General features: G+C 41.8%; 1 protein-coding gene across 1 annotated transcript; it reads right to left on the bottom strand.

Moving 5' to 3' along the window:
- Positions 1–835: 835 nt before the first annotated feature.
- On the bottom strand, positions 836–13,218 carry VRTN (vertebrae development associated). The gene is made up of 2 exons (XM_081937180.1): positions 13,160–13,218; positions 836–3,306 (listed from the first exon to the last, which is right to left on the bottom strand). Exon 2 carries the CDS (start codon positions 3,303–3,305, stop codon positions 1,284–1,286), a length of 2,022 nt encoding a protein of 673 aa, XP_081793306.1. The 5' UTR covers position 3,306; positions 13,160–13,218; the 3' UTR covers positions 836–1,283.
- Between the last annotated feature and the right edge of the window lie 11,488 nt (positions 13,219–24,706).

Below are 24,706 nucleotides of genomic sequence, written 5' to 3' on the forward strand. Positions count from 1 at the left end.
CATTCCCCCGCCAAGACCATTTCCACCACCACTGACAGGGCATGTCACTAGTATATAATAGTATATAAAATGACTCTCTCCCTTCTAGCACTGTTGTCACCTAGTTTGATAATAAACCCTCTGCAAGAAAACACCAAACTCAGAGAGGACATCACCATTTGCGGAATTGTTATTAGGATGCATTTATGTGTTATCTACTTTATTTAGAGTAATAAATTATGATATATATTGCTCTTATTATTTCATTATTAGATTGTGGGGCTTAGAGTCTTAACTAATAAAAGTGCTTTTTTTTTGGAACGGAAATGATTTCTGTATTGCCAATGTGTTCAAGAATTCTACACAGAGATGGTGCAGGATTCCACAGGTAATTTTGGAGTAGAATAGGAGAACTGTCTAAAGGAGATATCTCTTTTCAAGTTGAGCTGAGCTGGGTTCTTTCTTCCATCATTTTAAACCAAGCTCAAAAAGTAGGTCAAGAGGAAAATGCTTATCTGGATGTTGGTGTCCACTGGTATTCCACTATACCAGGGGTGTGAAACTCGTGGTGTCACGTTATCGTCACGTGATGTATCGCGACTTTTCCCCCTTCACTAAACCAGAGGTAGGCGTGGCCAGCGTGATGCATCTGCCCTGCGGGCCGCAAGTTTGACACCCCTGCCCTATACCATACTACATTGTATCAGAGAGAGTTTTCACAAATATCTTCTGAAAAAGATAGTAATGCTGCCTCTCAATCCTCACTCAACGAAAAGTTATACTCTCTCTTTCACACCAGAGTTCTTAACCCACTTTCTTACAGAAAACACTTAAGACAACTTGATTCTCATTTTTTTAATGGATCTCTCTTTTTATATGCATTTAGGCAAAACATATTACATATACTGGAAGAACCCACAACATATATTATATCCATCAGTTGGGTCAGTAAAACTAATAACTTGTCTTGTGAAAAGAAAACATATGCAAACCTAAAGATTCTCAGTGAGAATTTCATGTTACGAAATAAAACATAGGTCAAATTCATTGAAAAGTTGAGCAGCAAAATGCAAACTTAAGAATAATCTTCACATATAGCTTTCCCGTCTATTCACTTTGGTTTTTAAAAAATATTAAACAAAAAGCTGTATTTCTTTTATGATACAAAAAGAATATCTCATTCCCAATATTCTATCTTGGGAATATATTTCTATCTTTTCCTAAACCAAAGAAACAAATTCACAAAGACCAAAATACCAGCTTGCAGAATGTTTCATTGATGAAATGGCATGTCTTAACTATCTCTAGGCATCCACTAGAGTAAGTCCATCATGAAGGGCACGTTTCCACATGTAGTAAGTGGAGCGTGCTGTTAAGGGAAAGTGAGCTCTGAACTCCTTGTATGTTGGAAAGGTCTGTGATTCAAAACGCTGCTGGAGAAACAGCTTGGCCTGGGCTTTGAACTGAGCTGTGGCAATCACATCCATCACAAACATGCTGCTGTTGACGGTTTCAGGCATTTGATAACCTGGACTTGCAGTGCTGCAGGTCGGCATCTGCTTATCCTCAAGCACTTGAGCAAACTCTTCAGGGTGTGTGGAATGGATTTTAAGTTCTGCCTTTCTTTTCATCTCAGAAGATGTGGGAGTCGGCTGCAAATTTTGGGAAGCCATTGTTGAGGGGAGGCAATGCTTTTTGGTCTCCTTGACACTTTTTTTCCTCCAAAACCAATAGGTTGCAGAAGAAATACTAGGATAACGCAAACGAAACTTACAGAAAGGCATGTTCCATTGACAAACACGTTTCCTGGCCAACTCACGAGCTTGCTTTTGCCAACTGTAGAGAGATTGCTTGGTACCCATGAGAATTCGGGGCCCTGGATGTTGCCCATTGGCCATCTTCACGTTAGGCAGGTTTCCTGACTTTAGCGACACATACAGATTCCTGGTCGGTTTCTGGGTTACAGAAAGAGGTTGGGGAGGTTTGAAATTTGGATTCCCTTTGATGGCTTTTCTTCTCCAGTTATAATACGTTGATCTGGAGATGCCAGGAAAGCTACGTTTAAAGTTTCTATATGGCACAAGACTATTCATGGCAATGCATTTTTCTAGATAAGACTTGGCTCCTTGCATGGAAGTTCCATTTTTGGTATCATTCAGGAAATTGTTTGAGCTCTGGCCTTCTTCAGATGTTGTTGCACCATCCGGACTAGTGTGAAGCTTGTACATTTGAGGATCCTTAGACAAGGCAACATCAGAAGAGAAAGAAACCTCACGGTTGTTCACACTTTGCATCTCGTGCTTCCAGGCATAGTAGGTGGAGCGAGAAATTTCTGGGAACAGCTGTCGGAAGTGTTGAAGAGGAATAGTGTTACCTTCCTGAAAACAGGATTGCAAGAAATGTTTGGCTGCAAATCTGGCCGCTGCTTTCTGTCTATGCTCTCGTGACTGTCGTTTCCATCGATAGAAGGTGCTTTTGGTAATGCTGTATCTTTCACGTAGGTTAGAGTAAGTCACCTGGGGATCCTTGTTCAGCAACTCCAGTGTCTTCACAGGCTGAACCTGAGGTTCCGGAATGGATGCTGTGGGTTCCAGTTCTTCCAGACCCATGACAGGGACAAAGTACTGAGCTTCGAAAACCTGGGAAGAAATCTGCCTCCCTGACCACATGATGTGAAGTGTGGAGGTTCGCAAGTTACACGTTCTAGGTCGTATGAGTCGGTTGAAGTATGGCCGTATCTTAAGATTGCTCATTGGGTAGATGGAATAAATGTTGCATTGTAGAACAGATGCCAAACCGTACAGATGCCACATGTTGACATAGCTGCCAATAAAGCAACTGGCTTTAATGTCAACATCAAAGATAGCCTCGATGGTAGCCAAGGGTAACTTAGTCATCTGAGGAGATTTATCTGTACAAAGAGAATAACGAGCAGCTTGCAGCATCACCTTAGAATCAATCATGCCATGGAAATAGTACTGCTTGTTAAGCAACATCTCCACAACTGTGCGGACTTGTAACTCCAGAGTTAAGCTAGTGTTACCCCACAGCAACACACTTGCTGCCTCAAACAAGTGGTCCCCATTGCCTTTACAAATGAAAGGCAACATATTGCGAGGAGCATCTTCTGGGTAAAGACTTTTTGCTACACGGTCAACTTCCAGCTCCTCCTGGAACTGCCTCCCACGATAGCTGGGTAGTGAAAAAGAGGACAATATCAACTGAGATTTCAAGGCTGCCTTAATTAATTGCTTTATCCCATCATATTCAGATGCCTTCTGGAGCTTCTGGAGCACGGACTGCAATAATTGGTGGCGTTGGATCATTCTGAAATATAGAAAAATTTGAAGAATTAGAATGCCATGTTTTGCACAGATTTTCCCTTCATGGCTCCGTGGAACTACTTAGAGAGGCACAGTTATGCTGTTTTGTCTTGGCACATAACTATACTTCTTGAGCATATCAAAAAGCCATACATAATTAAACAGAAAGTCCAAGCTAAGAGATGTTTTCGTTAAAAATGGTGCACAATCCTGTGGGTTAGAATACTGAATTAGACCTTATTCCTTAATAAATAGTCATAAGACTGTACTATGGTTAATTTTGCATTGGACTACACATTTTATAAAATTTAATTTAATCAAGTATGTACATTATCCCATTGTCTTACGCACTGTTAGCATATACCAAATTAAGCTCTAGTATGTATTATCCACCTAAACCAGGGGTGTCCAAACTTGAGAACTTTAAGACTTGTGGACTTCAACTCCCAGAATTCCCCAGCCATGCTATGCTGGCTGGGGAATTCTGGGAGTTGAAGTCCACAAGTCTTAAAGTTCCCAAGTTTGGACACCCCTGACCTAAACCTACTTAGCACACTTTGCCATTAAACTGAAGGATTAACACTTGAAAATATGATCAGTGTAACCTGCTAAAATTCACTGAAGAACACAGCAATGCTAAAAGATAAATGTATGCTTTCTAAATGAAGAAATACTCATTCTGAAGTTTACTTTTCATCATTTCAATGCTGCCCTTCAGTAACTTTTGCTCTTTAAAGGGCAGATATTTGATTTAAAGGCAGCTTGTTCATACGCTGTACTCTATCCAACAAAATCTTTCATCCTTCATTTGTCTGGGTTTTTTTTTTTTTTTTTTTTGTTTCCATTTGTCAAATATTTCCTTCAAAGGAAGAATTCTTTTTTTTTTAAGTCTGTGTTGCACCCCTGTAGTTTTTATTCTTTCCAGCCAGCCAGATGCACAGCAAGCATTGCAACTGCTGATTCAAGGGCCCATATCTAGTAGGCTGAGGAAGGCTGAGGTAATGCAGTAACAAATTGTTTTTGCTTTCACTTGTCATAAATAATTCAGCACAATAGTTCATTTGTCTTTACATTTTACAGATTTATGTTCTAAATATAACAGTACCTGGACTATGAGAACTAGCTATTGTACAATTTGGTTGGCTTTGCAAAGTAAAAAAAAAAAAAAAACCAAGCCAATATAATGCAAGACCTAAGAGACCTCTTCTGGTGATAAGACAACACTGCATTTCTATATTGGCATTTAGATAATTTACAAAGTGGTTTATAAAATAAAAAATGAATTACTGCAAGATGAGCACATTGTGGATATCACAAACACCTTGCAAAATTAGGAAATAAGTATTCCCTTCCACCAGGGAGGAGCCTTTTCACTGAAAGCTCAGCAAGCTGAAGATATGGAAGTGAAGTAAAATTGTGCTTCTGTTTTTCCTAGCTGAGATCGTTTCTTATTTAAAAAAAAAATCCTAACAGTGTTTTGCAATAATTTCCCACAAGTTCTGAAGGTAATAACATGGTTTCAGCCACCTCAGGGTCATATTGCTTGCAAACATTGCTTGAAAAATTCAGCACTTGTGGGAAATTCAGTTCTGAAAACATAAGACCGAAATACCATTCTTCCCAAACACTGCAAATTATAAGGCTTTTCTCATAAAATTTACAGGATGTAGCACTGAGTTATATGGTAAAAGTATAGTAAAGGTAAAAGTAAAGATTCCCCTCATATGTGCTAGTTGTTCCCGACTCTAGGGAGCGGTACTCATCTCCATTTCAAAGCCGAAGAGCCAACTCTGTCCGAAGACGACTCCATGGTCATGTGACTGGCATAACTAAATGCCAAAGGTGCACAGAATGCTGTTACCTTCCCACCAAAGGTGGTTCCTATTTTTCTACTTGCATTTTTACATGCTTTCAAACTGCTAGTTTGGCAGAAACTGGGACAAGTAACGGGAGCTCACTCTGTTATGCGGCGCTAGAGATTCAAACCGCTGAACTGCCAACCTTTCTAATCAACAAGCTCAGCGTCTTAGCCACTGAGCCCCTGCGTCCAGACAGGTATAATATGCCTCAGATCTTTTGTACAGATCTTTTGTGTAGTACATAGTAGTATTTAGCTGAGCTTCACCATTCGTTTTCTAATAACTTAATCCTCCAGTAGACCTTAAAAACTGCTGATCTTAAAAACTGCTGATCTGTTTAGAAAAGTGAGAAAAGGGGATCTCAGTATTGACATATGTTTTCCTGACTTTTCACAAAATGTGCAACTCTTAATCTGCTACATTTTGCCATTCCAATCATCTGTGTAACAAGATATTTTAAACCTTACTGTACAGATAAAAAATATAGAACAGGATTTCATAGCTTCTGATTTCTTCTTCAGGAGAGCACTTTAAAAAAACATATAAAAAGTACAGGTAGTCCTTGACAGTTCATTTTGTGACCATTCAAACTTACAACAGCACTGAAAAGTGACTTATGCCCAGTTTTCACAGTTGCAACCTTTGTAGCATTGCCATGATGTGATCAAATTTCAGATGTTTGGCAAGTGGCATGTATTTATGACCGCCGCAGTGTCCTGGGATCATGTGATCCCCTTCTGACAAGCAAAGTCAATGGGAAAGCCAGATTCACTTAACAACCAGGTGATTAACTTATCAACTGCAGTGATTCACTTAATGACCGTTTCAAAAAAGGTCATAATAGGGCAAAACTCACTTAACAAATTTCTCAGTTAACAAAATTCTGGGCCAATTGTGGTCTTAAATTGAGAACTACTTGCATTCTTCTCTTAGGAGGTCTAAAACCATCACTAAAACAGTGACAGAACCTTCTCAAAAATGTTAGGAAATGTTTAGCTCAAACGCAAAAAAATCTTGTGAAAAATAGACACAGCAGATGATATGGTGTCTTCATAATTTTTGAAATATACAGTCGCTCATACAATCCATTGTGTGAGTTAATAATGGAAGACCTTTGGCCTAAGTCTAAACCAGGGGTGTCAAACTTGATTTCATTGAGGGACACATCAGGGTTGCTACTTCCGGGTTTGCTCTTCGCAAGGGGGATGAGAGGGAGATAGAGAGAAAAAGAGAAAAAAGATATGAGAGAAAGAGAAATGAGAGATGGGGGATGAGAGGAAAAGGGGAGAGAGAGAGAGAGAGAGAGAGAGAGAAATGAGAGAAAGATTGATGAGGGAGAGGGAAACAGAGAAAAGAGAGATAGAGAGAAAGAGAAATGAGCGAGAGGGATGAGAGGGAGATAGAGAGGGTGATAGAGAGGAAGATAGAGAGAAAAAGAAAAACAAGAGGGAGAAGGAGATAGAGAGAAAGAGAAAAAACGAGAGGGAGGGATGAGAGGGAGATAGAGAGGGAGAAAGAGAGATGAGAGGGAGAGAAATGAGAGGGGGATGAGAGGGATGTGATAGAGAAAAAAGATGAGAGGGTGAGGGAGAAAAAGAGAAAGAGAGAGAGAGAGGGAGAAAGGGGGAGAGAGGGAGATACCTATTTCCCATAGAAAACACAGAGAGTCACAAAACCTGGGTCGACATGGCTGGGGTTATCATATGACTGGGTGGGAGTGAGTGATGTCAAGTTGGCCACACCCACCCAGGTTTTGTGGCTCCCAGTGTTTTGTTTTCTGTGGGAATCAGGCACAAGTGGCTCTTTGGGTGTTTAAGGTTGCAGACCCCGATCTGAACTATCCTTCTGTAATTAAAAGTACTGCCATAGTTCTCAAAAGCACAACTATAGATGCAAAGCAAGATAGTTCAAGCCGTGATTTGTCATAATTGTGATGATTATGGATTACAGCTCATGAAAACCCCAAATCCACAATCTCAGAAAATTAGAATATTGTGAAAAGGTGCAATATTCTAGGCTCAAAGTTTCTCACTCTAATCAGCTAATTAAGCCATAACACCTGCAAAGGGTTCCTGAGCCTTTAAATAGTCTCTCAGTCTGGTTCAGTAGGAATCACAATCATGGGAAAGACTGCTGACCTGACAGTTGTGCAGAAAACCATCATTGACACCCTCCATAAGGAGGGAAAGCCTCAAAAGGTAATTGCAAAAGAAGTTGGATGTTCCCAAAGTGCTGTATCAAAGCACATTAATAGAAAGTGATGTGAAAGGGAAAAGTGTGGAAGAAAAAGGCGCACAAGCAGCAGTGATGACCGCAGCCTGGAGAAGATTGTCAGGAAAAGGCCATTCAAAAGTGTTGGGGACTTTCACAAGGAGTGGACTGAGGCTGGAATCAGTGCATCAAGAGCCACCACACACAGACGGATCCTGGACATGGACTTCAAATGTCGTCTTCCTCTTGTCAAGCCGCTCCTGAACAACAAACGTCAGAAGCGTCTTACCTGGGCTAAAGAAAAACAGACTTGGTCTGTTGCTCAGTGGTCCAAAGTCCTCTTTTCTGATGAGAGCAACTTTTGCATCTCATTTGGAAACCAAGGACCCAGAGTATGGAAGAAGAATGGAGAGACACACACTGCAAGATGCTTGAAGTCCAGTGTGAAGTTTCCACAGTGTGTGTTGATTTGGGGAGCCATGTCATCTGCTGGTGTTGGTCCACTGTGCTTCATTAAGTCCAGGGTCAACGCAGCTGTCTACCAGGAGATTTTGGAGCACTTCATGCTTCCTTCCACAGACAAGCTTTATGGGGATGCTGACTTCATTTTCCAACAGGACTTGGCACCTGCCCACACTGCCAAAAGCACCAAAACCTGGTTCAATGACCATGGGATTACTGTGTTTGATTGGCCAACAAACTCACCTGACCTGAACCCCATAGAGAATCTATGGGGCATTGTCAGAGACATGAGACTGAACAATGCAGAAGAGCTGAAGACCACTATTGAAGCATCCTGGTCTTCCATAACACCTCAGCAGTGCCACAGGCTGATAGCTTCCATGCCACGCCGCATTGAGGCGGTAATTACTGCAAAAGGGGCCCAAACCAAGTACTTATTTTATTTATTTATTTCTTAGATTTTTAGACCGCCCCCTCTCCCAAAAGGGACTCGGGGCGGTGTACAGTCAATGCAAATAAAATACAGTCATAACAATAGAATACATTTAAAATACATTTAGAGGGGGAGATAGACTGTATAAGAAATAAATATATTCTAACCCTAAAAACATCCCAATTAAAACCCTAAACCCAATTAAAATAAAATGAATCCCCGGGAGGTAAAAAACTAAGAAAGTGCCAGGCCAGCTGATTGAAATAGGTGAGTCTTTAACTTTTGCGGAAGGAACGGAGGTCGGTGGTAGTTCGAATGTCTGGGGGGAGGTCATTCCAGAGGGTTGGGCCCATCACAGAGAAGGACCTACTCCTAGGTGTCGCCCGCTGGCATTGCCTAGCGGACGGCACCAGGAGGAGTCCCTCTCTGTGTGAGCGGATAGGTCGCAGGGACGTGTGTGGTAGGATGCGATCCTGCAGATAACTAGGTCCTATGCCATGGAGCGCTTTAAAGATGGTGATCAATACCTTGAAACGCACCCGAAAGGCCACAGGTAGCCAGTGCAGCTCGCGCAGGAGAGGTGTTACGTGGGAGTAACGTGTACTCCCCATAATAACCCGCGCGGCTGCATTCTGAACTAGCTGCAGTCTCCGGATGCGTCCCAAGGGAAGCCCCATGTAGAGGGCATTGCAGTAGTCCAGGCGAGACGTCACCAGCGCATGAGTGACCGTGCGCAGGGCACTCCGGTCCAGTAGGGGGCACAATTGGCGCACCAGGCGAACCTGGTGGAACGCCCCCCTTGCCACGGCTGCCACATGGTCCTCCATTGACAGCCGGGCATCAAGGAGGACGCCCAAATTGCGCGCCCGCTCCACAGGGGACAGTTGTTCGCCCCCTATGGCCAGCGATGGAGTCAGCTGGCTGAACCGAGGTGCCGGTACCCACAGCCACTCAGTCTTGGAGGGGTTGAGTTTGAGTCTGTTGTCCCCATCCAGACCCCGACGGCTTCCAAACACCGGGACATCACTTCGACATCACTTCGATATCACACATACTGAGTGCATGCTTATGCTTTTCAGAGGTCCGATATTGTTCTATGTACAATTCTTGTTTCATTGATTGCATGTAATATTCTAATTTTCTGATATTGTGGATTTGGGGTTTTCATGAGCTGTAAGCCATAATCATCACAATTATGACAAATCACGGCTTGAACTATCTTGCTTTGCATGTAATGAGTCTTATCTCATATATTAGTTTCACCTTTTAAGTTGCATTACTGAAATAAATGAACTTTTGCACGATATTCTAATTTTTCGAGTTTCACCTGTATATTTCTAGCTTTAGTTCCATATATTAAGATCACCAGGCTGAGTGGAATTGCTAACACTTTGAAAGATAGGCTCAAGATCCAGAAGGACTTTGCCCTTGACAGACACTGGGCCCTAAGTAGTAAGATGCAGTTCAGTGGTGAAAAAAATAAGATCCTGCACTTAGGCACAAAAAACTAACGCACAGGTACAGAACAGGTGGTACCAAGCTCAATAATATTAACTTTTAGAGAGGTCAAAGTAGAACACCACTTAGGTAAGAGCCGGTAATGTGCTGCAGCTGCCAAAAAGGCTAAAGCTGTCCTAGATTCCATCAACAGAGTGGTAGCATCAAGACAATGAGAAGTGATAGTACTGCTTTATACTGCACTGGTGAGACCACACATGGGATACTGCATCCAGTTCTGCTCACCACAATGCAAAAAAGATGCTGAGTGCAAAGAGGAGCAATAAAGGTGATGAAGGGACTGAAGGGCAAATCGTATGATGAATGGTTGAAGGAGGTAGGTATGTCTATTGAAGGGAAGGATTTGGAGGGCTATGATAACTATCTTCCAGTTCTTGAGGGGCTGCATAAAGAAGAGATTGACTTATTCTCTAAGGCAGTGTTTCTCAAACTTGGCGACTTTAAGTCCTGTGGACTTCAACTCCCAGAATTCCCCAGCCAGCTATGCTGGCTGGGGGATTCTGTGAGTTGAAGTCCCCAGGACTTAAAGTCGCCAAGTTTGAGAAACACTGCTCTAAGGCATCAAAGAGCAGAACAAGAAATAATGAATGGAAGCTTATTAAAGAGAGATCCAGCCTAGAAGTAAGGAGAAATGTTCTGATAGTGGGAATAGTTAATCAATGCAACCTGAGCTTGCATTCTGAGATTATGGATGCTCCATCACTGGAGGTTTTCAAAAATAAATTGGACAATCACTTGACTGGAATAGTATAAGGCTCCTATCTGGAGCAGAAGGTTGGATTAAAAGACCTCCAAGGTCTGTTCTAGCCCTGTGATTCTATGAAAAGGATCCATATATCTTGTGTGTATGACTGTATTGTTTGAAAAATAATACTATTTAAAAAATATTATTATTATTGTGTCTATTTGTAGATTGGATTGACATTGTGATCTATCAATCAGACATGGACACTATAGTGTGGGGATGGAGAACCTGTGGCACGCATAGCCATTTGACAGGGCACGGAAGGCGATGCCCTGTGAGCTGGCCAGATAAGTTCAGCCTTTTTTAAAGCCATTTTTCGCCCTACAGAGGCTTTATAGGAGCCTGGGGAGGGCGAAAACAGCCTCCCCCACCCTCCAGAGGCTTCAGGAGTTTCCCTGAAGGTTCCGGAGTGCAAAAAAACAGCCGTACGGGCAAACCAGAAGTTCAGGAACAGACTTCTGGTTTGCTTGTAGGGCCGGTTTAAGCCCTCCGGAGCCTTCAGGATGAAAAACGACCCAACGGACAAACTGGAAGTCATTTCCAGTTTACTTGTAGGGCTGTTTTTAGCCTCCGGAGCCTTCAGGGAAGCACGGTTGTGGCACGCCCATGCACGACCCCCCTACGTTCCCCCCCACTTATGGCATGCAAGCCAAAAAAGGTTCGCCATCGCTGCTATAGTGCAACAATAGTCAGTTTTGTATCAGTGAAGTTGCAATCACCTCAAATTATTTTATTTTTTTAAATAATTTCCAGTGTGATGGCAGCAATATCACTTGTTGCAAAGAAACAAAGCATCTGGAAGCATGTGAAACATTATATCATAATAATTTTATTAGTCTTAAAGTTCCAAATAAGCTCTTCATTATATTTGAGTAGCTTTTGTTCCTTAGCTTTAAGAAAAATGAACAAGTTGATAGTGGTATCATGGAATAAAAACCAAGGAGAATAGTTTTTGAATAAAGTACATCTCAACTTGTAATAATTATTACAATATACAATATACATATATTGTATATATGTATATATTCACTGTGCTCGTGCTTACTGCTGAAATGGCATCCAATATCATTCAATATTGAATAATGGACTAGAGCAACTTTCTATTTATATTAGCTAAATTTTCAAGATAAACACATCTCTCAAATTCTACATTATTAATTCTACAGTATTTCACTGAAATACAGGACATGGATATTCCTTTAGGAAAACTAACTACCCACACCCATATCCTATGAAGTACTACCGCCATGCACAAACTATTTTATTATTTTCAATACAGTCTACGCAAATAATAGCTTGTACATGGCGGTAGTACTTCATAGGATATGGGTATGGATACTTCGTTTTCTTAAAGGAATATCCATGTCCTGTATTTCAATCCTAACTCGGCACTCTAGTTTCATTATTAGTATAACAGAAGTGGCCCTTTTATCTTTTAAATTCAAACCAAAGTTAGGGTTTATACTGTAGTTACAATACTGCATTCATAGGTTTCCACAAACTTTGAAACTACTGAATCAAACTTTCATGCAGACCAAACATTATTACGCATTAAATCAAGTGCAGAAAATAAAAATTAAAAGCTAAATTATCTGCGGGAGGGGGCGCGTTATCCTGGAGTCAGTCGAATTGTAAGATTATTCTCGCGTTTCCGTGAGACCCAGGTGAGCGTCCCGGTTTGTAACTCAAAGTAAGAAAAAACCTTTCGCAAACACCACCACCCAAAAAAAAAAAAAAAAAACCCAAATCCAAATCGCAGCCAAGGCCTTGGAAATGGCACTTTCTATGCCCCCGTCGCAATCCAAGAGCAACGCTTAAATAAGGTCACGAACGACGGGCCAGGTATGAAATAAAGCCGGGCTTCCCTCTGCCGGCAATGCTCCCTCGCTCCGATCTAGGGCAAGGCGGGGAAACCTGAAGCGGGATCTTTTAAAAAGATGGAGGGGGAGTAATAGAAACTAACCTGAGAATGAATTTGATGAGCTCCTGATCAACCCAATCTAAAACAGAGGTGGAGGGGAGGGGAAGCAAAGAGACCCGCCATCCTTGAAACCAGCGCAGTTTCCAAAAATTACAAAAGGCCCATGGAAATGAATTAATTGCTCGGCGTTCTTACGAAAAGGGCTCTGGTTTCAAGAGACAGCGAAGCAAGCTAGCTCCATCCCACAAGAGGGCAGCTAGAAGCCCCATGAAATTGCTTTAAGACGTTCTCTTGAAACAAAGGCGGCGGCGGCTGCACATGGAGGGAGAATTTAGAAAGGGAATAAATGAAGGTTGGACTAGCAAGGCAAACCCCCATGGAGGTCAATTTGAAGGAAAGCTTCCTTAATGTGGCTTTCCTTTCCAAGGCCACAGAACTAATTCAGCAGCGCACAATCTTTTTTAACTCAGCTGTAAATTCCAAGGGCTTCAAATTGCAACTCTACTCCTTGCCTTACTAAGGACCGTAACTAAGGAGTTGCAACTTGAACCATCTAATCCCCATTCCTTTCCATTTTACTTGACTTTGACTAGAGTTTGTACTGGCTGTGGTCGTAGAGTCCTCAAGCTCAACTCGGTTTTATGGAGGTTTAAGCCACATTCCCTCAAGAAACCGGTTTGTAAACGTTAGAAGTTTCTTCCAACTCACCTTTACTTGTTGGGCAAGCCAACCAGTTGTAAGCTGCTGCTGCTGCTGCTGCTGCTCCTTCCTTGCCTTGGTCTCCCTGCAAGACTGTTTCCTGGGCACTTAAATTCTGAGTCAGGAGGCGCAGCAATCTCCACTTTCCCAACTGTGTCCCACATCCAGACTGGAACTGGTTTCAGTTCTGGAGTGAACCAATTGGAGTGGCTGCTTTAGGTGTGTAAAAAAGGCTTGGCTCCACCCCTTCCCCTAAGGAAATAGTTCATTCCCAAATACTCTTGCATCCAACATGAAAGGAACAGAGCAAATTATGGGGTCATTTCCAAATCTAAAGTGATCATTGCTGTTGTCTAAGACTCTTTTCTTAAAGAGACAAGCACCTTTAATATTAATGAATTATCATTATTTTCCAAAGTTGATTAAGGAAACAGTAAGGTTAGGCTAGGGGGAGAAAGCAAAAATATATAGTGAGGAATGAACTCAGATAAAAATTAGTTCTGGCCGTTGGAGGAATCATTTAGAGACAAATTGATGAGAACTTCTATAATTGCCTAGAAAAAGGCAGTTAAATTACTTCTATAACTGCCTAGAAAAAGGAAAAACAAACGACTAGAATCCTTATTGTATGAATTTTAGTTTAGCACACATAGGTACTAGAAATGTTGAATGAAAACACAAATGCTGAAACTACATCAGGAAAAATTAGTGGCATTTTATTCACACACACACTTTCAATTAACCAAAAAATTTAATCAATGAAGCCTGCTTTTTAAAAGGTCCGTGTTTACAGATTTGTTTAAGTAGAAAGAAAATGGGGAGCAAATGTAACTTGAAGAACTGCATTCCATAGTTTTCACAGCAATGCAGGATATATCTTCTACTTTGTGCTAAAGATTAATAGTGGGAGGAGGTCACTTTTACCCCCAAAATGTTTTGCCTTATAAATAAAGATCAGCTTCCGTAGCTTAAATTATGCCTGGTAAACAATTAGCAACTGGAGTATGTCTTTCAATACTGGTATCATAGAATCCCTATTCCTTGTATTAGTTAGCAGTCTAGCTGCTACTTTTTACCCTGATTGCAATTTCTGGATAGTTTTCAGTGGTACCTAAACAGAGCCCATAGTAAGTATCAAGATAGGATGTAACCAGAGCCTGGATAAGTATTGCCAAATCTAACTGGCTCAGAAGGTTTGCAGGTGGCATAATAGTTTTAATTGTGCAAAAGCCACGTCGTGTCGCTGTCGATTCAGCTACTATAAATCAAGAGAAAGATGAGCTTCAACAAGTGCTCCTAAATTGTAGAGTGTTCTTTCAGGTGAACGCATCTGTATTTCAATCTTAACCTCTGAGTCTTTTTTCTCAATTACCTCCATTTTGTCTGCATTTGATTTGTTTGTTCTCCATAAACAAGATGACTGTTGAAAACATTGTTGAACATTCAACATCATTCTAGAATATGATTGACTTCTTAGGGCTAGATGGTAAGGAACAGTAGCATTGCATATCATGAATATTTTGATGTCAACCAATTCCGAAACTTTGGACAACCCACTCTAAAGATTTCACAAAGGATGTTGAATGAGAATAAGGCAGGACTCTTGAGAGAACAATAAATAATGAACTACTTGCCCAACAGTAGTTCCCAAACATTGTTTTTTAGGCATGGCATGACAGTTGCCAAAACCATTGGAAAAATAGTGCCCGTAGGACCTAGTTCCATGAGATTGTCCAGAGAAGTACTGTGAATGGTGTCAACTGAAACTCACCAAAACTCTAGGAAAATTATCAGCCTCTGTCTGTCACCAGGTCCCAAAGGTGTTTTTTCTAAAAGGCAACTGGACTTTCTTGTTTGTTTGTTTTTCCTTGGATAAGAAGCAAAACATTTTCAAAGAAAAAAAGTCTAGTTGCATTTTGGAAAAAGGACCATTGGGACAACCATGATCTGGATGATTGAGAATATCCATAGATGTCCATCATCAAGGTAATCAAAGCAGCCTTAGTGTTGTATTCTTACCAAAAGCCTAAGTGAAATTTGTTCAAATAATTCATATTCTCCATCTGTGTCTAAAACTGGAAGATCATCACATCCTCAGTTACCTTTCTTGAAGATTAAATGTTTAAAATTGGCCTATAATTGTACAGTTTTTCAATAGAATTTTACTGTAGCCTTGGGGTGGGGAGGGAACACTTCTTATCTGTAAGAAAACTCTGGTCTCTTCCCTTAACCATGAATTAAATCCCAAAGGTTTATTAGCCATCATTTCTTTATACATTTATAGGATTATAAAATTTAAAACCCTAAATTTTAAAACAATGTCCTTCTAAGTCATGTTCATTCGTTTAGCATATCTGGCTGGGGAATTCTGTAAGTTGAGATCCACACATCTTTAAGTTCACAAGGTTGAGAAATATATGGCTTATTGGATAGAAGGTAGTTCCTAGTTGAACTTGACTGATTCTGAAAGTCAGGTCAGCAGGTCAGATCTGATAGCACTTGGATGCTATCCAAGAATTAATCCACTGATTAGTTCTACGGCTATATAAATGAACTGGGTTTTTTTTAAATGGGAAATGGCAACAGCAAGCCACTTTGTATTTTTGCCGAGAAGAATGTAATTATCCATATCATATATATGATATATGATGCTTCTTATTTGTTAGTTTAGATTCTTCAACCTGCCTGTATTATTTGCATAAATAATGCAAAGTGATAAACATACCTCTTTTCTCCTCTTATTTTGTCACAACAACCCTGTGAGGTAAGTTGGACTGAGACACAGGTGACTTGTCCTAAGTGTCCCAGGCAACTTTAATGCCTAAAACCAGGCTAGAACTCACAATCTCCTGGTTTCTAACCAGATGCCTTAACCATTAGACCAAATGAAATATATTACAACTGAAATGTTTGCATACAAAAAGTCAAACTCAGCATTAGTAAGCTTTTGAAAGTAAGATCACTTGACAACTATTTTTGTATGAGATGTTAAGTTGGAAAGTTCAGCTAATGAATGTTAATACATTGTAGTATTACTCCAACTCAAATCTCTCACCCAACTACATGCAGTTCTTTAAGTAAGGATTTACATTTTAGATATTTAGATATAGGTTGTTGTACTCATGTTCTGCATTAATTCCAAAGTCCAGTTTCTGGTCATCCAATATTATGGCTGTTTCAAACCCATAACATAGAAAGCTAAAAACATGGGTGTTAGGGGAATAGCATATCATACAAATCAGTTTTTAATTTTTACAGCCTCAGGTGTCATGAAAACACCACAAATCTCATATATGTTTCTCAGTAGTAAGTTTCATGGTGCTCAGTTAAATTCATTACCACATCAATAGTATAAAAGAACCTCCTGATTCTACTATATATATGATTAATGTGTTTATGGAGAATCTCTATAAATTCAAATAATGAACTTGTTTCCCAGCACAATGTTTAGAGAGAGAATTCTATTTCAGTGAAACTATAATTTTCTTTCAGTGTCAGACAGATTATGGCTGAGTCAATATCCATACAGCAGATCAAGCTTTAAATTGAATTAATGCCTCCAATTTAAGCAACATCCTTTTCCTATGTCTGGACAATTAAATCAGTCAATTGTTTACTTTGATATGATAGAAACAAATAGATTGCCAGGACAGTCAGTCTTTCCCTTTATGAAACAGAAGGTTGCTGATAGATAAACTGTAAACTGTTGAATTCTATTCTTACCAGATCACTGATGAACCATCTGCTGAGAGCATCTTGAGATGTTTTAAGCTTTTGCAACTGAAAATAATATTCAGTGTATGGGCAGATTATCTGTGTCTTGTATGAAAACATGCAAAGAACAGAATCTTCAGAAAGGTGCAATTTAATGTCATCATTATTGAGCTATTTTTAATAGAAGTTGTAGAACTATGATTAGTGGCATGAATATTATCAAGCTGTTGATAGTAATGAATCTACATTTCATGAATATTTGTAGTTTAGGGTGTTCTTCTGGACCTATAGTGTCTTTGGATCCCCAACTGAGCATAACCATTTTTCAGTTGTGAAGTGTATGGAGAAGTAAGCACACCAATGGAACTTGCAAATTACAGCATAAGTATTGTGTCAATAATTAAACTGAACACCAGAAAGAGGAGTACATACAGTACACCAACTCCTTATGGAAAGGGTGTCCAAACTTGGGAACTTTAAGACTTGTGGACTTCAACTCCCAGAATTCCCCAGCCAGCATTAAAGTTCCCAAGTTTGGACACCCCTGCCACATTGCAATAGGAAGAGTCCTGGAATCCAGAAACTAATGAGATTAGTCAGATTGTTTTTCAAGCATTATTGATGTTTGTTGTCTTATATCAACTGTGTTGCCATTTATGTGGTAATGGGTAAAATGGGTGGAATGCAGGAATAAAGGGCTATTAGAGTTCAAGGTAAAATGCAAAAATAGCATAGCAGACTAAAAGTCATGATAACCTACTTTTCACAAAAAGTGATGCCAAATTTCTATTTTCATCTTCACTTTAATCAATTAAAGGATCAATTAGTCCCTATAATATATGGATCCTCTTTAATAATTTGTCAAATTGAGCATGCAAAATTCTGCCAAGCTGTAGAATTTCTTCTTCTACTTACTATATGGAGAAGAAAATGAATTGAGAAACGGGGTAGGAAGTGACATTTTGTACATGCATAGTTTATGGACTTAAGCATGTGTCATTGCAGTGGCCTTGGGTTCAAGAAAAACAAAGCAACTTCTCTAAGAGCAGGGAAGGGTTATTCATTTCAACCTATTGTTACCTAAGGAGATATGGACAAATTGAAGAGATCAAAGTCTGGCTTAAACTGCTCCAGTTATTTATGGCTAAAGATAAATTAGATTATCCAGCTTTTCTGTACTTAAATGATGACTAAAAGAAAAAAATAAACAGATATCTGGAAGGTGTAAATCCTGGAAAGGATGAGAGCAATGTATACCTTATGAAATATAATAAAGAAGTAAAAGTATTAACTGAATTTCAGTAAACCTTTCCTGACAACAAAGATAATTTGAGTTTTGGAAAGATTGATTATCCCAAGAGATGCAGCGGGTTAACAACAGGACTCCTCTGTGTTTATAATTAGAGTGAAACAATGCATTTGTAGCCCCCACACACCAGATTATTCCTGAATTGCTAGTAAACTCATACAGGAATCCTGGGGATTCCATAGTTCATTATTAAATAGTAAAGTTTTAGTTCTCATATTGCAGAGAAATACTTGAAAATAGAATGGCGAAAACTCTGAAGCATATAAACTGAAAACTAAAAGTAATGATTAGCTTGATTTAATACAAGTAGTCCCTTGACTTATGCCCATGATGGAGCCCAACATTTCTGTTGCTAAGTGTTCATTTGTTAACTGAATTTTGCCCCGTTTTACGACCTTTCTTGCCACAGTTGTTAAGTGAATCACTACAGTTAAGTTAATCACACGATTGTAAAGTGAATTTGTCTTCCTTGTTGACTTTGCTTATCAGAACGTTGCAAAAGTGATCACATGACCCCAGGACACTGCAACCATCATGGATCATGTGACCATGGGGATGTTGCAATGGTCGTAAGTGTGAAATATGGTCATAACTTAACTTTTTTCCACTGCTGCTGTAACTTTGAATGGTCACTAAATAAACTTTTGTAAGTCGAAGACTATCTGTAAATCTGTGCAAATGAATTTTCCGGAGAATTAAATCTGCAATGAAAGCTGGAAGGACAAAATGTGGAAATGAAAATGCACAGAATTATAACTGAATATATAAATAAAATGATTGCTGATTCAGTGACCAAATACATTTCATCCAGCTATTGTAAATGAAAATGAGGTCCAAATCATATTACATAGTTTCATTCTAAATATGTTTGTTTGTTTGTTTGTTTGTTTGGATTTATATGCCGCCCTTCTTCAAAAGGACTCAGGGCAGCGTACAACATTAAAAAACATACATCCCAAAAGTAAAAAAAAAATTTTTAATCCATATCCAAAAAAACAAACCGAATTTAAAAGACAATACAGTTAAAATAAGTTAAAAATTAACAGGCCAGGCCAGCTTGCTGGAAAAGCCAACTTTTTAGGGCGCGTCGGAAGGACCGGAGGTCAGGGATTATGCGAAGCTCTGGGGGCAGCTCATTCCAGAGGGAAGGCGCTCCCACAGAGAAGGCTCTCCCCCTGGGGGTCACCAGCCGACACTGTCTGGCCGACGGCACCTGAGGAGGCCAACTCTGTGGGATCGTACTGGACGGTGGGAGGCTACTGGTGGCAGTAGGTGGTCTCGCAGGTACCCTGGGCCTAAGCCATGGAGTGCTTTAAAGGTCATAATTAATACCTTGAATCGCACCCGGAAAACAACCGGCAACCAGTGCAGGCCGCCTAAAAGGGGTGTAACATGGGAGCACATAGGTACCCCCATGACAACCCGCGCGGCCGCATTCTGGACCAGCTGAAGTCTCCGGGTGCTCTTCAAGGGCAGCCCCATGTAGAGAGCATTGCAGTAGTCCAGGCGAGAAAGGACGAGGGCATGAGTGACTGTGCACAGAGCATCCCGATCCAGGAAGGGGCACAACTGACATACCAGGCGAACCTGGTAAAAGGCCCCCCTGGTCACGGTCGTCAGGTGTTCTTCTAAACTAAGCCGCGTATCCAGGAGGACTCCCAGATTGCGAGCCTTCTCTGAGGGGGCTAAAAATTTTCCCCCTATTGTCAACGATGGAACAAGATGTACAAATCGGGATGACGGAAACCACAGCCACTCAGTCTTGGAGGGATTGAGCTTGAGCCTGTTCCTCCCCATCCAGATCCACACAGCCTCCAGGCATCGGGACATCACGCCGAGGGCATCGTTTGTGTGGTTTGGGGTAGAGATGAAAAGTTGGGTATCATCAGCATATTGATGACACCGTATCCCAAAACCACGGATGATCTCGCCCAGCGGTTTCATGTATATGTTGAACAGGAGGGGTGAGAGAACCTACCCCTGGGGCACCCCACAAGTGACGCGCCTGGGGGTTGATCTCTGCCCTCCAGTCAACACAAACTGCGACCGATCCGACAGGTAGGAGGAGAACCACCGTAAAACGGTGCCCCCCACTCCCAACCCCCCAAGTCGTCGCAGTAGGATACCATGGTCGATGGTATCAAAAGCCACCGAGAGGTCTAATAGGACCAGGACAGAGGAACAGCCCCTGTCCCGGGCCCGCCAGAGATCATTGACCAACGCGACTAATGCCGTCTCCGTGCTGTACCTTGGCCTGAAACCCGACTGAAACGGATCCAGGTAGACAGCTTCATCCAGGTACTGGGGAAGCTGACGTGCTACCACACTCTCGACAACCTTTGCTACAAAGCGAAGGTTGGAGAGTGGACGATAGTTGGCTAAAGAAGCTGGGTCCAGGGAACGCTTCTTGAGGAGGGGCCTCACCACCGCCTCCTTCAAGGCGGTGGGAAAGAACCCCTCTCTCAATGAAGCGTTGGTAATCGCCTGGAGCCAGCCTCTTGTCACCTCCCGGGAAGCCGAAACTAACCAAGAGGGGACACGGGTCCAGCACACAAGTGGCCGCACTGAGTCTCCTCATAATCCTGTCCATGCCTTCAGGGGTCACAGGGTCAAACCCATCCCAGATTGTCTCCTCAAGATACATCCCCGTCGGCTCGCCTGAATCTACCCAGTCAGAGTCCAAGCCTGTCCGGATCTGAGCGATTTTATCCTGCAGATACTGAACAAATTTTTCAGCAAGGCGTCTTCCCCAGTTCCTTGGTTAAGTAAGGAGCGGGTCACCCTAAACAGGATGGCTGGGCGGTTATCTGCAGACGCGATAAGAGCGGAAAAATATTGCCGTTTTGCCGCTTCTATCGCCACTAAGTAGGATTTAATATGAATTCTTACTAGTGTTCGATCAGATTTGGACCGGCTGGCCCTCCAGCCACTCTGTAGGCGTCTTTTCCGGCGTTTCATCTCCCAGAGCTCCTTGGTAAACCAGGGAGCCATCCGGAATCGACACCGGGTCAGAGGCCGCAAAGGCACAACACGATCCAAAGCCCCAGTGGCAGCCCTATCCCAGGCTTCCACTAGGGCTTCGGTCGAGTTGTGAGCAAGGGATTCAGGAAAAGTCCCAAGCTCCATCAGGAACCTTTCAGGGTCCATCAGGTGCCTGGGGCGGAACCATCTAGTCGGTTCCGCTTCCCTGCGGCGAGGGGTAGCGATATGGAAGTCAAGCCTGATGAGGAAATGATCAGACCATGACAAGGGTTGAATAGAAATATCCCCTAAATCTAGATCATTCATCCACTGCCCAGAGACAAAAATCAGATTGAGCGTGTGTCCCCCATTATGGGTGGGGTCTTGAATTAACTGAGTTAGGTCCATAGCTGTCATGGAAGCCATGAACTCCCGAGCTGACTCGGATGTCTCGCCAATGGAAGGCAGATTGAAATCCCCCAGGACCATGAGCCTGGGGAAACCAACCACCAATCCAGCTAATAAATCCAGCAGCTCCGGCAGGGCCGATGAAACATAGCAGGGAGACAGGTATGTAACAAAAAGGCCCACCTGAGCTCCAAGGCCCCACTTCACACAGAGGGACTCACACCCGCCTATCTGAGGCACAATGACCTCCTGAGGTCTGAGACTTTCCCTGATAACCACCACCACACACCCCGCCCCTGCTCTGGGCTCTCGGCTGGTGAAACGCCCGGAAGCCTGGTGGGCATAGTTCGCTAAGGGGCACCCCCCCCCTCATGGCCCAACCAGGTCTCTGTAATGCACGCCAGGTCCGCTCTACCCTCTTGTATTATTTCCAACCTGCCCTCTGATTTAGAAATAAATGCTTCTGCATTTCAGCCATCTCTATTATTGATGGTCATGAAAAGTTTGATGTAGATCACAGAGCTACTGGCTTAAGCCAAAAACCTCTGATAATGTCATATACTGCATTAAGCTATGCCTTCCTTAAATATGGTTGGTTGAATAAGCCCTAATTGGGTTAGTTTACATAATATACTAATTGCATAAGCAATAAGCCAACATCAAGGGATTCACATTATAGTTAGTTATGTAGGAAGTTATCACCCAGCCCTCTCCCAGAAAAATGAAATATCCTAGGAAATATTGAAAAGGCAGAATATTATATTTTCCTGGATGTGAAAAAGGGAGAAACACATTTTAAACACAAAGTAAATTCCTGCAGCTTCCTGCCCATCCCCACTTTGTCAATGGGCCATTAAGAAGGCCAAGCTAGTCCACTTTACATAATAAAGAGTTCTCCTCTTCAGCTCCAGAGTGATGGGATTAAGGCAGGATAATAATGCCTTTTACTCAACTGACCACATGGCATCTGAGAACTCAACCAAACCTGGATTCAAAACTCAGCCTAGAGGGTTGCCCTTGCACGGGCCCATGGGAGTCTGGCAACCAATCAGAATACATTTCTTACACAGGAACAGGAAACAGATAGGTGGGGCCGAACAGATTATAAAAAGCCCTGCAAACCCTTCTTCAGGCTCTTCTCTCCTCTTCTCTTCTCTTCCCTTATCTTGTTCTCCACCAACATTGAAGCATGTGATCACCTTTTCTGTTCAGGACTCAAGCCATGTGGTCCTGTCCACCATTAAAACCATCTTTCCAAGCAGCCTCCATGTCTCCAGTGTCTTTTTTCCCACTTGGAGCTGAACCCAGAAGGACATTTCTTCCAACAGTTATACAAATGAACTCACTATGCATTATATCCACTTTCTATTTTCCAGAACACAAAAAGCACACCACTGCATGTTTGACTCAACCTCTTCATGTTGTCAATCCATGGTTGATTTATGGTGTGGCACAATGTCTAACCAATCATGGCTAATCAAGTTCAGAATTTCATAATTGATGAACCATAGTTCTGGCTCTTGCTGTGCCTCCAGATTGTTAAATGTGATGGAGGATTGAATCAGAAAATCAATTCTAAACCATACTTTGCCTCCACATTGGGTTTTAAACTCTGGTTAACGATATTCTATATTTTGAGGAACTCAACAGGTGGCATTTAAAGTATCATAATAAATAAATATAGTGTATTCATTCACATCACAATGTGATGTTTCTTGCTTAATATTTTATATGAATACAATGGCAAACCACAATTTATAGTTTATACAATGTGCTTTCAATTACAATTTATTAAACAAATAATAATTAAATAAGTTAAATAATGGTTCCTATAAGTCCAACACCTGTGGTAAATATCCCCATACTGTTCGGAGATAATTCCAATGTCATATGATTTATTTTGCTCTGTATCATGACATTTTGCAAAATAATATGCTAAAAATGTCACCATACAATAAATTCACACCCCAGGACACCCCTCAGAGGGGTCCTGCCGGAGGGGCGGCATCGCGGGGAGCTCCTGCATCGGCGGCGGCCGGCGGGAGGTCTCTCGCGCGCCCAAGGCACCGGGGAGCTAGATCGGAGGGCGCCTCGCGTTTCTGCGCTTCGCGCCTCGCTAAAGCCGTCGGGAGAATGAAGCAAGTGAAGGAAGCAGCTGCGGTGCGGTGAGGCTGCTTCTCTCTTCATGCCCTATTTTGCACAAAGAACTAGTTAGCTTTCTTTAAATAACTTTCGGAGTATTCTGGAGGCGCGGCTGGAGGGAGGGGGGTTTCCCCCCCCCTTGGATAAGCGGCGAGGAATAATCTTGCTCTCAGCCCCCGGGGAAGGAGGAGGGGGGAGAGCCAACGAATGAAGCCTCACCCAGGTTGGATGATTTTCTTTGCAATTTAATTTCACTATTTACTGAGATTTGAGGACCTTTGGAACTTTTTAAAACTTTGATATGCCTCTGTGCCCAAAACTGGCAGGGCAAGATGGCACACTTCCGTTGTCTTTATGAACTGTGAAACCTGACTCCACCTTTAAAATTCAGGCTTCCGGTCTTTGTCTCCGTGTCTCCCAGAGGAATCTCTTGTGGATTGGTCTTTTTGAACTTTCTAGGGGAAACCTTTCATCTATTGCCAGACTTATTAGAGAGATTCTCTTCTGCCTGGTTCTTCTGCTCCCGGACCTCACCTGGCTACCCTTCTTTTCTAACTGTTTATCTTATATATGGACTGAACTTCTAATGTTATAAAGGATGGCATCCAAAAGACCACCTCCTGGGAAATCTGGCTTTGCCACATCTGCTCCAACATCTGTAACATCCAGTCCAGCCACACAGTCCAAGATAACAGAACTGATGCAACCTAAGACTATAGAGATGGACTTTCAACAAATGCTTCAACAAATTTTACAGGGCCAGGAGGAAATCAAGAAACAGCTAAGGGAAATGAAAGATGAAATTAAAGAAAATCAAGCCCAAATTTATAAGAACTCACAGAGACTGGATCTTGTGGAAGGGGGGGTGGAGGAGGTGAGGGGGGGGGTGGAAGCTGTGCAGAAAGGGAACAAAGATCTTGACATCCAACAGATGAAATTAGAATTTGAGAGAATGTCCTATTATCTTAGATTTCAAAATGTTATAGAAGAAGATGGGGAAAATATAAGGGACATCATGACAA

This window comes from Natrix helvetica (genome assembly GCF_964273705.1).
Source record: "Natrix helvetica genome assembly, chromosome: 1".
NCBI lineage: Eukaryota > Metazoa > Chordata > Lepidosauria > Squamata > Natricidae > Natrix > Natrix helvetica.